This window comes from Rhinolophus hipposideros, assembly GCF_964194185.1.
Source record: "Rhinolophus hipposideros genome assembly, chromosome: 13".
Lineage (NCBI taxonomy): Eukaryota > Metazoa > Chordata > Mammalia > Chiroptera > Rhinolophidae > Rhinolophus > Rhinolophus hipposideros.
The window spans coordinates 45,945,129-45,959,079 of NC_138059.1; the positions used below are offsets into that span (position 1 = coordinate 45,945,129).

The following is a 13,951-nucleotide window of genomic DNA, read 5'->3' on the forward strand; positions in this document are numbered from 1 at the left end:
GGCCTGTTTGAGTTCATCTTGTCTGTGACTCTCTGTACTTCCTGGGCTTGTATGTCTATTTTCTTCACTAGGTTAGAGAAGTTTTCACTCATTATTTCTTCAAATAAGTTCTTGATACCTTGCTCCCTTTCTTGTTCTTATGGTATTTCTATAATGCAAATGTTGTTATGCTTCATATTTGATGAGACAAGTAAAGAGTTGACAAGAGTGGGCTTGTGGGCTGGTAGGATAGGGCAGGCAAAGAGTAAACAGGAGCAAACTTGTGAGAAGGCAGGAATGAGCTTAAACATTAACTGCTTGGTTCTGAATCCCCTGGCTAGCACTGCACTTGCAAGCTGACAAGCACCTTACATCCATCATAGGTGGGAAAGGAACAGTTCCCATTTGCAATGGGAACCCCCTGCAAACTAACAAACTCCCATCATAGATGGGAACAGAATAGTTTCTAATTGCAACAGCAACACCCTGCAAGCTAACATCCATCATAGATAGGAACAAGACAGTTCCCAAAAGAAGACAATAGTAATGGCAGCCCCCCAGGAAGTTGACAGGTACCCTAACCTTGCATGCAAAAATATAAAACCCCAGCTAAACAGAAATCTGCTGCAGCTGCCCCTATCAGGCTCTACCCTGGCAAGACTCCCTTTGCCAGTATTTCTCTTCCAAACAGAACTCTCTCAGAAGCTCTCTCTATCAGACTGCCCTGGCAAAACTCCTTTTGCCAGTTCCAAACACAGTTCTCTCTCTCTCTCTCTCTCTCTCTCTCTCTCTCTCTCTCTCTCTCTCTCTCTGTTTCTCTCTCTCTCTCTCTCTCTCTCTCTCTCTCTCTCTCTCCTTCTAACTTTGAACAAACCATTTCGTCCTCTTGTATAGTCTTGTGAATGCTTTCATGTTCTTCAAATGACCAGAGGTTAATTCTATGCCAACACAATGTTGTCCAAAAAGTCCCTTAAACTGTCTTCACTTTATTTATTTCTTTTTATTTTTTTCTTTTAATTAGTTTATTGGGGTGAAAATTGTTAGTAAAGTTACATAGATCTCAAGTGTACAATTCTGTAATACATCATCTATATATCACATTATGTGTTCACCACCCAGAGTCAGTTCTCCTTCCATCACCATATATTTCACCCCCCTTACCCTATTCTAGAACCACCCCCTACCCCTTACCTCTGGTAACCACTAAACTATTGTCTATGTCTATGAGATTTTGTTTCTTCATATGTTTGCCTTGTTCCTTTGTTGTTTTCAGTTTTATATAGACATATCAGTGAAATCATATTGTTCTCTACTTCTTTCTGTCTGACTTATTTCGCTTAGATTATAACCTCAAGATTCATCCATGTTGTTCCAAATGGAACTATTTCATCTTTTCTTATGGCTGAATAGTATTCCATTGTGTATATATATTACAACTTCTTTAAACATTCATCCATAGAAGCACACGTCGGTTGTTTCCATGTCTTGGTCACTGTAAAAGCTGCAATGAACATTGGAGCACATATGTCTTTATGGATAAATGTTTTCAGATTTTTGGCATAGATAACTAGGAGAGGGATTGCTGGGTCATATGGTAATTCTATTCTTAATTTTTTGTGGAAACTCCACACTGCCTTCTATAGCAGCTGCACTAATCTGCATTCCCACCAACAGTGTATGAGGGTTCCTTTTTCTTCACAGCCTCTCCAACCCTGACTACTGTTCATAATATCCATTGTAACTGGTGTGAGGTAATATCTCATTGTGGTTTTTATTTGCATTTCTCTGATGATTGAGCATTTTTTCAAATGTCTATAGACCATTTGTATGTCCTCTTTGGAGAAATGTCTATTCAGGACCCCTGCCATATATAAATAGGATTGCTTGTTTTTTTGTTATTGAGTTGTATGAGTTTCTTATATATTTTGGATATTAGCCCTTATCAGCGGCGTTGTTTGCAAAAATCTTCTCCCATTCAGTTGGTTTCCTCTTTATTTTGTCGATAATTTCTTTTGCTGTGCAGATGCCTTTTTGTTTGATATAGTGCCATTCATTTATTTTAGCTTTACTTCCCTTGCCTTTGGAGTCAAATTCATAAAGTGCTTTTTGAACCCAAGGTCCATAAGTTTAGTACCTATATTTTATTCTATGCAGTTTATTGTTTCAGGTCTTATGTTTATGTCTTTGATCCATTTTGAGTTAATTTTGGTACATGGTGACATACAGCAGTCTAGTTTCATTCTTTTGCACATGGCTTCCCAATTTTCCCAGCACCATTTATTGAAGAGGCTGTCTTTGCTCCGTTGTATGTTTTTGGCTGTTTGTCAAAAATTATCTGTCCATATTTATGGGGGTTTATTTCTTTGTTCTTCTTCTATTTCATTGGTCTGTTTTTCTGCCAGTACCATACTGTTTTGATTATTCTTGCCCTATGGTAGAAGTTGAAGTCAGGGAGTGTGATACCTCCAGCATTATTCTTTTTTCTTAGGATTGCTTTGGCTAGTTGGGGTCTTTTGTGGTTCCATACAAATTTGATGATTTTTTCTTCTATTTCTTTAAAACATGCCATTAGCTTTTTGATGGTCATTGCATTAAATCTGTATATTGCTTTGGTTAATATGGCCATTTTAACTATGTTTTTTTTTCCAATCCATGAACATCAAATGTCTTTCCATTTCTTTGTGTCTTCTTCAATTTCTTTTAAAAGTGTCTTGTAGTTTTCAGTACTTGGCTCTTCCACATCCTTGGTTAAGTTTATTCCTAGGTATTTTATTTTCTTTGTTGCAGTTGCAAAAGGAGTTGGTTCTCTAATTTCTTTTTCGGACATTTCATTTTAGTACATAGGAATATAATGGACTTTTGTACGTTGGTTTTGTAGCCAGCAACTTTATGGTACTTGTTTATTGTTTCTAGTAGCTTTTTGGTGGATTATTTAGGGTTTTCTATGTATAGCATTATGCCATCTGCAAAAAGTGACAATTTAACTTTTTCATTCCCTATGTGGATTCCTTTTGTTCCTTTCTTTTGCCTGAATGCTCTGGCTAGTACTTCTAATACTACGTTCTAAAGCAGAGGTGATAGAGAACAGCCCTGTCATGTTCCTGAATGTAGAGAAAAGGGCTTCAGTATTTCACCATTAATTATGATATTAGCTGGGAATTTGTCATATGTGGCCTTTATTATGTTAAGGTATTTTCCTTCTATACCTATTTTATTAAGTGTTTTAATCATAAATGGATGTTGTATCTTGTCAAATGCTTTTTCTGAATCTATTGACATAATCATATGATTATTGCCCTTGATTTTGTTTATGGGGTGTATCACATAGATGGAGTCACATATGTTGAACAATCCTCTTGCCCCTGGGATGAACCCCCCTTGGTTGTGATGTATAATCTTTTTAATGCATTGTTGGATTTGATTTGCTAGAATTTTGTTTAGGATTTTTGCATCTGTATTCATCAGATACATTGGTCTGTAATATTCTTTTTGTGTAATATCCTTACCAGTTTTTGGTATCAGGCCCTCATAAAATGAGTTAGGGAGTATTGTCTCTTCTTCAATGTTTTGGAAGAGTTTGAGTATGAGGAGTATTAGATCATCTTTGAATGTTTGGTAGAATTCACTAGTGAAGCCATCTGGTCCTGGAGTTTTGTTTTTGGCCGGTTTCTGATTGATGATTCAATTTTCTTACTGTTGATCGGTCTATTTAGATTTTCTAATTCTTTGTGAGTCAGCCTAGGAAAACTTTATGTTTCTAAGAACTTGTCCATTTCTTCTAGGTTATTGAATTTGGTGGCATATAGTTCTTCATAGTATTCTTGGATGATCCTTTGTATTTCTGTTTGTCGGTGAAAACTTCCCCTCTTTCATTTCTGATTTTGTTCATTTGTGTCTTTTCTCTTTTTCTCTTTGTGAGTTTAGCCAAGGGTTTGTCAATTTTGTCAATCTTTTAAAAAAACCAGCTATTTCTCACATTAGTTTTTTCTATTGTCTTTTTGTTCTCCATTTCATTTCGTTCTGCCCTGATTTTTATTATTTTCTTCCCTCTGCTGACTTTGGTTTCATTTGTTCTTCATTTTCTAGTTCTTTAATGTGAAACATGAGGTTATTTATCTGGGACATTTTTTTTGGTTCTTGAGATAGGCCTGTAAGGATATAAATTTCCCCCTAAAACTGATTTTGCTGCATCCCAAATATTTTGGTAGGATGTATTTCATTCTCATTTGTTTTTATGTGTCTTTTGATATCTCCTCTTACTTTTTTCTTTGACCCAGTCATTCTTTAAAAGTATATTGTTTAATCTCCACATATTTGTGGTTTTTTCTGCTTTCTTTTTGCAGTTGATATCCAATTTCAAAGCTTTGTGATGAGAGAATATGCTTAGTATGATTTCAATCTTCTTAAATTTGCTGAGGCTAGTTTTATGGCCCGATAAATGGTCAATTCTTGAGAATGTTCCATGGATACTAGAAAAGAATGTAAAGTTTGATATTCTAGGATGAAGTGCTCTATCAATGTCAATTATGTCCATTTCATCTAATGTGTCATTTAGAGCTGACATGTCTTTGTTTAGTTTCTGTGTGGATGATTTATCATAGCTGTCAATGATGTATTTAGGTACGCTATTATAATTGTGTTCTGTTCAATTTCTCTCTTTAGTTCTGTTAGTAGTTGCTTGGTATATTTCAGTGCTCCCTGGTGGGGGCATAAATATTGAAGACTGTTATGTCTTCTTGTTGTATAGTCCCCTTGATCATTATAAAATGTCCATCTTTGTCTCTTGTTACCTTTTTTATTCTGACGTCTGTTTCATCTGGTATCAGTATGGGTACACCTCCTCTTCTCTGGGTAACATTTGCTTGGTCTGTCAATTTCCACCCTTTTACTTTGAATATACATTTGTCCTTGTAGCTGAAATGTGTCACATGGAGACAGCATATGGTTGAGTTTACTTTTTTGATCCAAACTGCTACTTTGTGCCTTTTTTTTGGTGAGGTTAGTCCATTTACATTTACGGTGATTATTGCTATATGAGGATTTCCCATCATTCTATCATTGGTTTTCTGGTTGGACTGTGTCTCCATTGCTTCTTTGACTTTTTGTTTCTTTCTATTATTTCAGTGTGGTGGTATTCTATGATGTTTCCCTCTGTTTCTTCTTTTGTTATGTTATATATTTCAGTTTTGGATTTCTATTGAGTGGTTACCATTAAGGTTATGTAAAAGAAAGTTTCATGTTTAGAATATTCCATTTTCTTCTCCATGCTTACTTTCTCCATTCGCATATTTCAGTTCCAGCCTTTACTCTCGCCCCTTTTATGATTCTGTTGTCACAAATTATCCTTATTTATGCTGGTTGAATAGCCTCCTACAGTATTTATTGTAGTGCAGGTCTTGTGTTAGAAAATTCCCTCAGCTTCTGTATCTCTGGAAAAGTCTTTTTTCCTCCTTCATATCTAAAGGATATCTTTGCTGGATATATTATTTTTAGCTCATAATTTCTCTCTTTCAATAGTTTGAATATTTGAGTCTGCTCTTTCCTGGCTTGTAGAGCCTGCTGAAAAATCTGATGGTAATCTAATGTGTTTTCCTCTGTAAGTTGCCGTGTTCTTTTCCCTGACTGCCTTGAGGATTCTTTCGTTGTCGTTAATTCATGACAGCTCAATACAAAGTGCCTTGGAGAAGTTCTATTTGGGTTGTGGTAATTAGGTGTTCTATCTACTTCTTGGATTGGAGGATCCAGTTCTTTCCACAAGTTTGGGAAGTTTTCGTTGACTACTTGAATATACTCTCTGTTCCTTTCATCCTTTCTTCCCCCTTTGGTATGCTCATTATTGTTATATTGCTCTTTGTGATGGAGTCAGAATGTTCTTATAGAGTTCTTTCATTTCTTTTACCTCGCTAGTCTCTCTTTTTCCATCTGTGTCATTTCCAGATTTCAATCTTTGATGTCACTGATTCTTTCCTTCATCTGGTCAGATCTATTATCTAAGGTAGCTATTTCATTCTCCATATTTTTTACTGTTTTCTTAACTCCAGAAATTCTATTTTGGTTATCTTTTAAAATTTAAATCTCTTTCGTAAAATGTTCATTTTGTTCTTTGGTTGTATTTCTGCATTGATTAAACTGCCTTTCTGTGTTTTCCTGCATCTCATTGAGGTTTTTCAGAACTGCAATCTTGAATTCTCTGTCATTAAGTTCATTTTCTTGAGATTTTTCATTTTCTTTCTGAGCTTCCTTGTTACCTTGGTTATTCATGACAATTAATGAATTGTTATTTCTCTTCCTAGGCATCTACAAGACTGGGTTCTGTAAGAGGTTGATTGAAAGAAGTTTTTCTTTTTTTCCCCACTAGGTGTTTGTAGAATGTTTTATTTTGTCTTGACTGGAGCCTTTTATTCTGTGACACACTGTAGTATCATATTTTCTTTGCACTATTCTAGCTTCTCCCACAATTGGAGAATTCCCTGGAAGGCAGGCTTCTCCTCTTGAACAGTTCACCTGGGTCACAGGGCACCACTTCCATGGGTGTTGTGGAAAACTTCTGAAGTTCCAAATCTCTTACTGCACCAAATTCAGAGCCTATGTGTTTCAGGGGCTGTGTTTACTCCTGCTGGGATCCACCCAAATAGGTGGGACAGGGGTGGGGTGGGTTGTGAGAGGTTGCCCAGAACAATGGCGGTGACCACCACCACAGCCAGACCTGCACCCAAGGCTCCCTCCCATTTGCCGGAACTAGTTGGGCTGGGAGTCTGTGCCAGTGGGCCACAGTTCTCAGAACTGCAAATATTCTGTTTATGATCTGACAGTGCTAGTGTTCCACTTCTAGCACTGGGCCGGTGGGGGTGAAGTGAACTCTGGGAGGTTAGGAGGGGTTAGGTAGGCTCAGTGCCTAAGCCTTCCATCCTCTGCTTGGCAGTGAGGGCTTAAACCAACATTTTCACTCTTCTCCCCTCAGTCTTTGCTCCGAGGTCTCTGCCATGAGCATTGAGTTCAGCCGTGTTATATACTGATCCTTCAGGCAGGGCTATGGGCCATAAGTGGAGCACTAGCAGTCCAAGTTCTTCCATCTCTGGGGGTTGTGGTAGATCCAGAATGCAGGGAGCTCGAAGACCCAAGCTAGGTGTGTTCTGTGCCCAGGCCTCCCTCCTCTCTGCACTTCCCACTTCCCTCCTCCCCTGCTCACCCAATTTGCCCACCTATAGATGAATTCAGTTGCACGCCTCTTAGTCTTGCCTGTCTGCTGTGTAGGGAGTTTTGTGGAGTTATGTTTGTTTAATTTGTTATAAATTCCAGGGAATATTTCAAGAGATTCACCTTACGCTGCCTTTTTTATGACGTCGGTTTTTTTTTTTTTTGATTCGGTGTTTTCTGCTCACTTGTCTTCTAAATTGCTGATTTGATTCACTGCTTTATGTAATCTGCTGTTGATTTGTTCTAGTGTAATCTTCATTTCAGTTTTTATATTCTTTACTTCTAACTGGTTCTTTTTTTAATGTTTCTATGTCCCTCTTTATGCTTACTATCTCTTAGTTGAAGCTTTCATTAAGTTCTTTAAGCATTCTTATAAACAGTGTATTAAACTTTGTCTATAGTAGGTTGATTGACCCCGGTTTTATCTGGAGGTTTCTGCTGTTCTTTTATTTGGGACATGATTTTTTTGTTTCCTTATTCTGGTTGCTGCTCTGTTTGCTTCTATGTCTTATGTCTCTCCGTCTTTGCTGGGTGGCCTCATGTAGTGTGTGTCCTGTGTGGTACAGTGGTGCAGTTTCCCTGCTGTCCTGTGTGTGTGTTCCAACAGTGTCTCTTCAGTGTGTATGTGTGTGTTCTCCTGTAGTTGAGCCTTGATTGCTTTTGGTGCATCAGTGAGTGAGACTGACTCCAAGGCTGACTGATGGTGAAGATTGTCTGTGCCCATGGTGTATAAACTGCTGTGTGGAGGCTGATCCCTTAGAGAAGAATTTGTCCCTAAGCTCTTCTGCCTGTTGAGACCCCTTTTGTGTTGTGCTGCTTATGGGGCTAATCAGGCAGTGCTCTGAAGCTGGCTTCTGGGTATGTTATTTCTGGTGTCTCTTGCAAGGGGCTCCTGTGCAGGCAATTTTCTGCCTTGCCTGTTACCAGCCTGTGGCTACCTGGTCGGAACAGCAGTATGCGGTCGGCTGTTGCCTTTGCTGGATCTGGAAGCTTGTGGGTGTGGCCCCCCTGAACTGAGGCTGGCTGCCACCCATTGGGGGCCTGAGGCTGCTTAGCAAATGGCCCAGGCTCCCCTAGGCATGTTGTCACCTGCAAGCTGCCTCTAAGGCCCAGCTGTTGAAAGAGTTTCCTTAGGTGCATGGGCCAGTCTGGCTGACCCGGTGTTAAACATGCCCTCACCAATGCAGCACTAGCTGGATGAGGTGGAGTCCCAGGGAGTCACAAAACGTGGCCAGTGGTTTTTACAAAGTTAATGCAGATTCAGTTCTTATGCCAGTCCCAGCCTGTGACCATTTTGCACAAGACCCCAAGAACACCACAGGCATCCATCACTTGCCTGAGGCTCACACATTTCTGAGAGCTGCCCAAGAGTGGCTGCAGCACAGGTTTTGTGTCACTGTCCACCACCAAATTCTCCCTTGGCCATCATGGACTATGCACTGCTATAAAAGCCCTCCATAGCTTGTGGGGTGGGACCAACCACCCAGGCACCCAGAGTGCCCCTGGCAATGCAGCTCTAGGTGGGCAGCACAGGGTTCCAGGGAGCTAAGGCCTGTGATCAGTGGTTTGTACAAAGTCAATGCAGTCTTGGTTTTCACATTGGTGCTGGGCCCACAATCACTGTGCAAAAATGACTCAAGAACACCATGGCCAGCCACCACCTGTCTCAGTCCCGTGGGTTCCTGAGAGCTGCCCAAGAGACACTGTGGTGCAGATCCTGGGTTACTGTCCAGCAGCAAACATTTCCTGAGCCACCCTGGGCTGTCCACCTGCTGCAAACAGTCATCCACAGCCTGTGGGGTAGGGCCAGAAGCCCAGCAATCAAGTTTCCTGTGTGATGTACACTACACACCACCACCTGTGTAGTGTACAGGCATTGTCAAGGCAGTGTGCCTATGCTGGATTCCACCAGGCCAATATGTTCCCACAATTGGCCCTTTGGGGGAGGACTTAACACTGAAAATATGACACTTTCCTATAGGCCACACATGAGTCAGGCTCCACATAAGACAACAATGGTTCCTGTCCTTCCAGCTCCCATGCTGAAGCCACACAACTCAGTTCTTCCCTGCCGGCCCCTTGGTCTCCCAAGCTGCTGCCTCTCTACCATAGACCAGGTGAGTGCCCACAGACAAGTGAGTCATGTGCCAGCTCTATAAGAGGGTGTCTGTGTTTCCAGCCACCCTCCCCCACTGGGAAGGGCAGACAGATTCCTCACTGGTTTTCACTGCCAGATGCCATGGTAACTCCTGTTCATGGCATAGGACCCTGGGGCTGGAGAGCCTGGTGTGGGTCTGGGACCCCTCTTTCTTTAGGTGAGACCTCTGCCACCGAGGTGTCCCTCCTGGCATTCACCCACTCTCTGTGGGTTTGGGGTCATCCTGTTTCATGTCTCTGCTCCTTCTACCAGTCTCAATGTGGCTCTTCTTTATATCCTTAGTTGTAGGGATTCTGTTCTACTAGTGTTCAGATGATTCGTGATGTTGATTATTGTATAACTTATTTGCAATTTTGTTGTGATTCTGGGATGCAGTAGGCATTGCACTTACCTAATCCACCATCCTTGACGTCTCCTGTGGAGGCCTTTTAAGAGGACAGCTGGGTTCCCAGCTACCTACCATCTCACTTGGATGGACAGAGAGAGTTCTTGCTGATTTTCACTGCCAGATGTGGGGGACTCCTCTTCCTGGCCCAGAACCCCTTGGCTCTGAAGCCCAGTGGTGTGGAGCTGGCTGGGAGACCCCTCCCTCTTCATGGGGGACCTTCACTACCGCGGAGTCCTTTCCAGTGTTCAAACACTACCTGTGGGTTTGGTTTGGGGTCACCCTGTTTCATGTTTCTGCTCCTCCTACCAATCTTAGTGTGGCCTCTTTATATCTTTGTTATAGGGGTTCTGTTTAGCTAGTCTTGAGATGATTTTTGATGTTAGTTGTTCTATAATTTGTTTGTAATTTTGATGTGATCCTGGGAGGCAGTGGGGCAATCTGCCATCGTGGACCTTCTTCTCCTGTGGTTCTTTAATTTGCCATGTTCTCACACCAATTTTATTAATTCAAAAGATATTTACTGAACACTTAACTAAGTACCAGGCTCTAATCTATATGCTGCACAATGAATAAGACCATGATTTTACTATGATGGATCTTGCATTTTAGCTGAAGAGGAAGAAAATAGACATGTAGACAAATAAATAGGATAAATGCCATGGAGAAAAAAAAGAGGAAAATAAAACAGAAAGATTATGGAGTACAGGGGAGGATGCCACTTCAGCCAGGAGGTCCGGGAAATTCCATTGAGTAGGTGACATTTGAACTCAGCTCAGTGTAAGCAAAGATTCTGGGACAGAGCACTCCAAGTAGGAGAGAGAAGCACAGAGGCCCTGTGGTGGGAACAAGCTGGGCATGTTCTAGAGATGGAAAGAAGTCAGTGGCACTAAGTGTGATGAAGGAAGGTGTAACCTTGCAATGCTTTTGGGTGCATGTAACCATAACCCAAACTCAGATTGACTCACACAATAAAAAATGTATTATATACTACTTTAGAAAGACTTGAAATGGTTGGGCTCTGGAGTTGTGTGATTGAGAGCCAGACACATCATCAAGAATCCAGAACCTTTCCATCTTTCTGCATTGTGTTGCTCTCTGTGGTGATTTCTTTGTTAGGAGATAAGAAGCAAGATAAATGCCACAGCTCCTAGGGGTCAAATACAAGCATGAAATTATTTAGAGGCAAAAGAGAGAACTTCTCTTTTTGGTACACCTCTCCTGTGGAAAATCTATCTCAAAACCCCAGCACACTTCACTATAAGTTTCACTTGTTATATGCTATGGCCTAAATATTTCTGTCCCCCAGATTCATATGTTGGTATCCTAATGCTGAATATGATGGTATTAGAGTGTGAGAACATTTAGGAAGTGATTAGGTCATGAGGGCAGAGCCCTCTTTAATGAGATTACTGCTCTTATAAAATGATATCCTGGCAAGGAGATCAAAATGGCAGCCTGAGAGAGCCTCTGGAAATCTCCCCTGGAATTTACAACAAATTGAACAACTATAACACCACAAAGGACTCACAGCACAGGAGACAGGCAAGACAAAGAGGCTCACTACTGAATTGACCTAAAGGTGGGCAAATTGTGTGAGCAGGGGAGGAGGGAAGGGAGAAGTGCGGAGACGGGCACGCGGGCACAAGACACAGATAGAGCTCAGTGCTCTGAGTTCGCTGCAACCCGGAACTACCGTGGCTGCGGGAGAGGGAAGAACTTGGATGGCTAGGGCTCTGCTTATGGCCCGCAGGGCTGAGGGGATAGCATATAACATGGCTGAACCCAACGCTTACGGTGGAGACCTTAGAGCAAAGATTGAGGGAAGAAGGCTGAAAATGGTGGTTTAACCCCTCACTGTCACAGAGAACGGAAGCCTTAGGACCTGAGACTAGAGCCCTCTCCCTACCCTGGCAGAACTCGTCCAGCCCCCACCTGCCCAGTGCTAGAAGCAGAACAGTAGCAGTGTCAGATCAAAAAAACACAATATTTGTAATTCTGAGAACTGTGGCCCACAGACACAGATTCGCAGCCCAACTAGTTCTGGCAAAGGGGAGGGAGCTGTGTTAGCAGGATTGGCTATGGTGGTAGTTGCCACCATTGCTCTGGGCCACCTCTCACAACCCACCCCGCCTCTGTCCTCCCCTATCTGGGCGGATCCCTGCAGGAGTAAACAGAACTGCTGAAACACATGGGCTCTGAATCTGGTGCAGGAAGAGCTTTGAAACTTGAAAAGCTCTCCACATCCCCACACGGATGCGGTGCCCTATGACCAGATGAAATGTTAACGGAGGAGAAGCCTGCCTTCCAGGGAATGCCCCCATTGTGTAAGAAGATGGAATAGTGCAGAGAAAATATAACACTACAGTGTGAGAGAGAGAAAAGGCTGTAGTAGGAGAGAAAATAAAACATTCTACCAACAAGTACTGAAAACAAAAGACTTTTTCTTATCAACCTGTTGCAGAACCCACTCCTGTAGATATCTAGGAAAAGATATAATAAATCATTAATTGCCACGAATAACCAAGGCAACAAAGAAAGCTCAGAAAGAAAGCAAAAAGTCTCCAGAAAATGAGCTTAATGATATGGAAATATGTGACTTAAATGACAGAGAATTCAAGATTGCAGGTCTGAAAAAAACTCAATGAAATGCAAGAAAACACAGGAAGGTGGGGCTGGCTTGTGGCTCAGGAGGTTTGAGCTCCATGATTCTAATTCCAAAGACTGCCGGTTCAATTCCCACATGGGCCAGTGGGCTCTCAACCACAAGGCTGCCAGTTTGATTCCTCAACTCCCACAAGATATGGTGGGCAGCACCCCCTGCAACTAAGATTGAACATGGCACCTTGTGCTGAGCTGACTCTGAGCTCCTGGACGGCTCAGTTTGTTGGAGTGCGTCCACTCAACCACAGTGTTGCCATTTTGACTCCCGCAAGGGATGGTTGGCTGTGTCCCATGCAACTGGACCTGGAGCTGAGCTGCACCCTCCACAACTAAGATGGAAAGGACAACAACTTGACTTGGAAAAAAGTCCTGGAAGTACACACTGTTCCCCAATAAAGTCTTGTTCCCCTTCCCCAATAAAATCTTAAAAAAAAAAAAAGAAAACAAAACACAGAAAGGCAGTTCAATGAACGCAGAAATATAATCAAAGAAAAACATGAACATTTTACCAGAGATTGAAATTTTGAAAAAGAACCAAATAGAAATTCTGGAGATTAAGAACACAATAGAAGAAATGAGAATGAATAGCCAGCTTAAGTAGTAGAGTTGACCAGATGGAGGAAAGAATCAGTGGCATCGAAGATAGAAACCTGGAAATGACACGATGGAAGAAGAAAGAGACTTGAGACTTAAAAGAAATGAAAGAACTCTATAAGAACTTTCTGACTGCAAGAGAAAGAGCAACATGCGAAAAATGGGCATACCAGAAGGAGAAGAAAGAGAGAGGGAACAGAGAGTATATTCAAACAAATATAGATGAGAACTTCCCACACTTGTGGAAAGAACTGGATCCCTGAATCCAAAAAACAAATAGAACTCCTAATTACCTCAATCCCAACAGGCCTTCTCCAAAGCACATCGTATTGAAGCTGTCAAAAATCAATGACATAGAAAGAATCCTCAAGACAGCCAGGGAAAACAAGATGGTAACATACAAAAGAAAACCCATTAGATTATCATCAGATTTTTCAGCAGAAACTTTACAGCAAGGAAGGAGTGGAACCAAACATTCAAACTATTGAAAGAAAGAAATTATGAGAATAACATACCCAGCAAAGATATCCTTTAGATATGAAGGAGGAATAAAGACCTTTCCAAACATATAGAAGCTGAGGGAATTTTCTGATACACGACCCGCACTACAAGAAATACAAAAGGAGGAATTTTGGAAACCATCAGAAGCTGGAAAAGGCAAGAAACAAATTCTCCAATAGAACCCTCTTAGTGGAACACCTAAGAGATTCATGGAAGGATTACCTGAAGGTGTGCAAAATGGGCAAGCAGGGGAAGAAGGAAGGAAGCTGAGTGGAAGCGCACGGTCCAGCAGTGGAATCGCAGCCGGAGGCGGTGGTGGCAGCGGCTGCGGTGGTGGCAGCGGTGGTGGCAGTAACGCAGCTGGCAAGAAGCATGGGACCCCAGGGTGGAACAGAGAACACAAAAGTCAGGAGGGCCCAGCTTAAGAGGAACAAGATTCAACATGTCCAGAGGCCAACTCCAGACCAAACCAG

General features: G+C 41.7%; 1 protein-coding gene across 3 annotated transcripts in view; it reads left to right on the forward strand.

Moving 5' to 3' along the window:
- The window catches only part of UBE2V2 (ubiquitin conjugating enzyme E2 V2), a 340,366-nt gene that overhangs the window by 133,644 nt on the left and 192,771 nt on the right, over window positions 1–13,951 (forward strand). For 2 of the 3 annotated variants that reach the window (XM_081070685.1, XM_081070683.1), the window contains exon 5: window positions 9,211–9,293. In XM_081070685.1, coding sequence (XP_080926811.1) covers window positions 9,211–9,293 — 83 coding nt within the window. Of the gene's footprint in view, window positions 1–9,157; window positions 10,387–13,951 lie in introns of those variants that run through there. The other variant, XM_081070688.1, reaches the window with a different exon arrangement.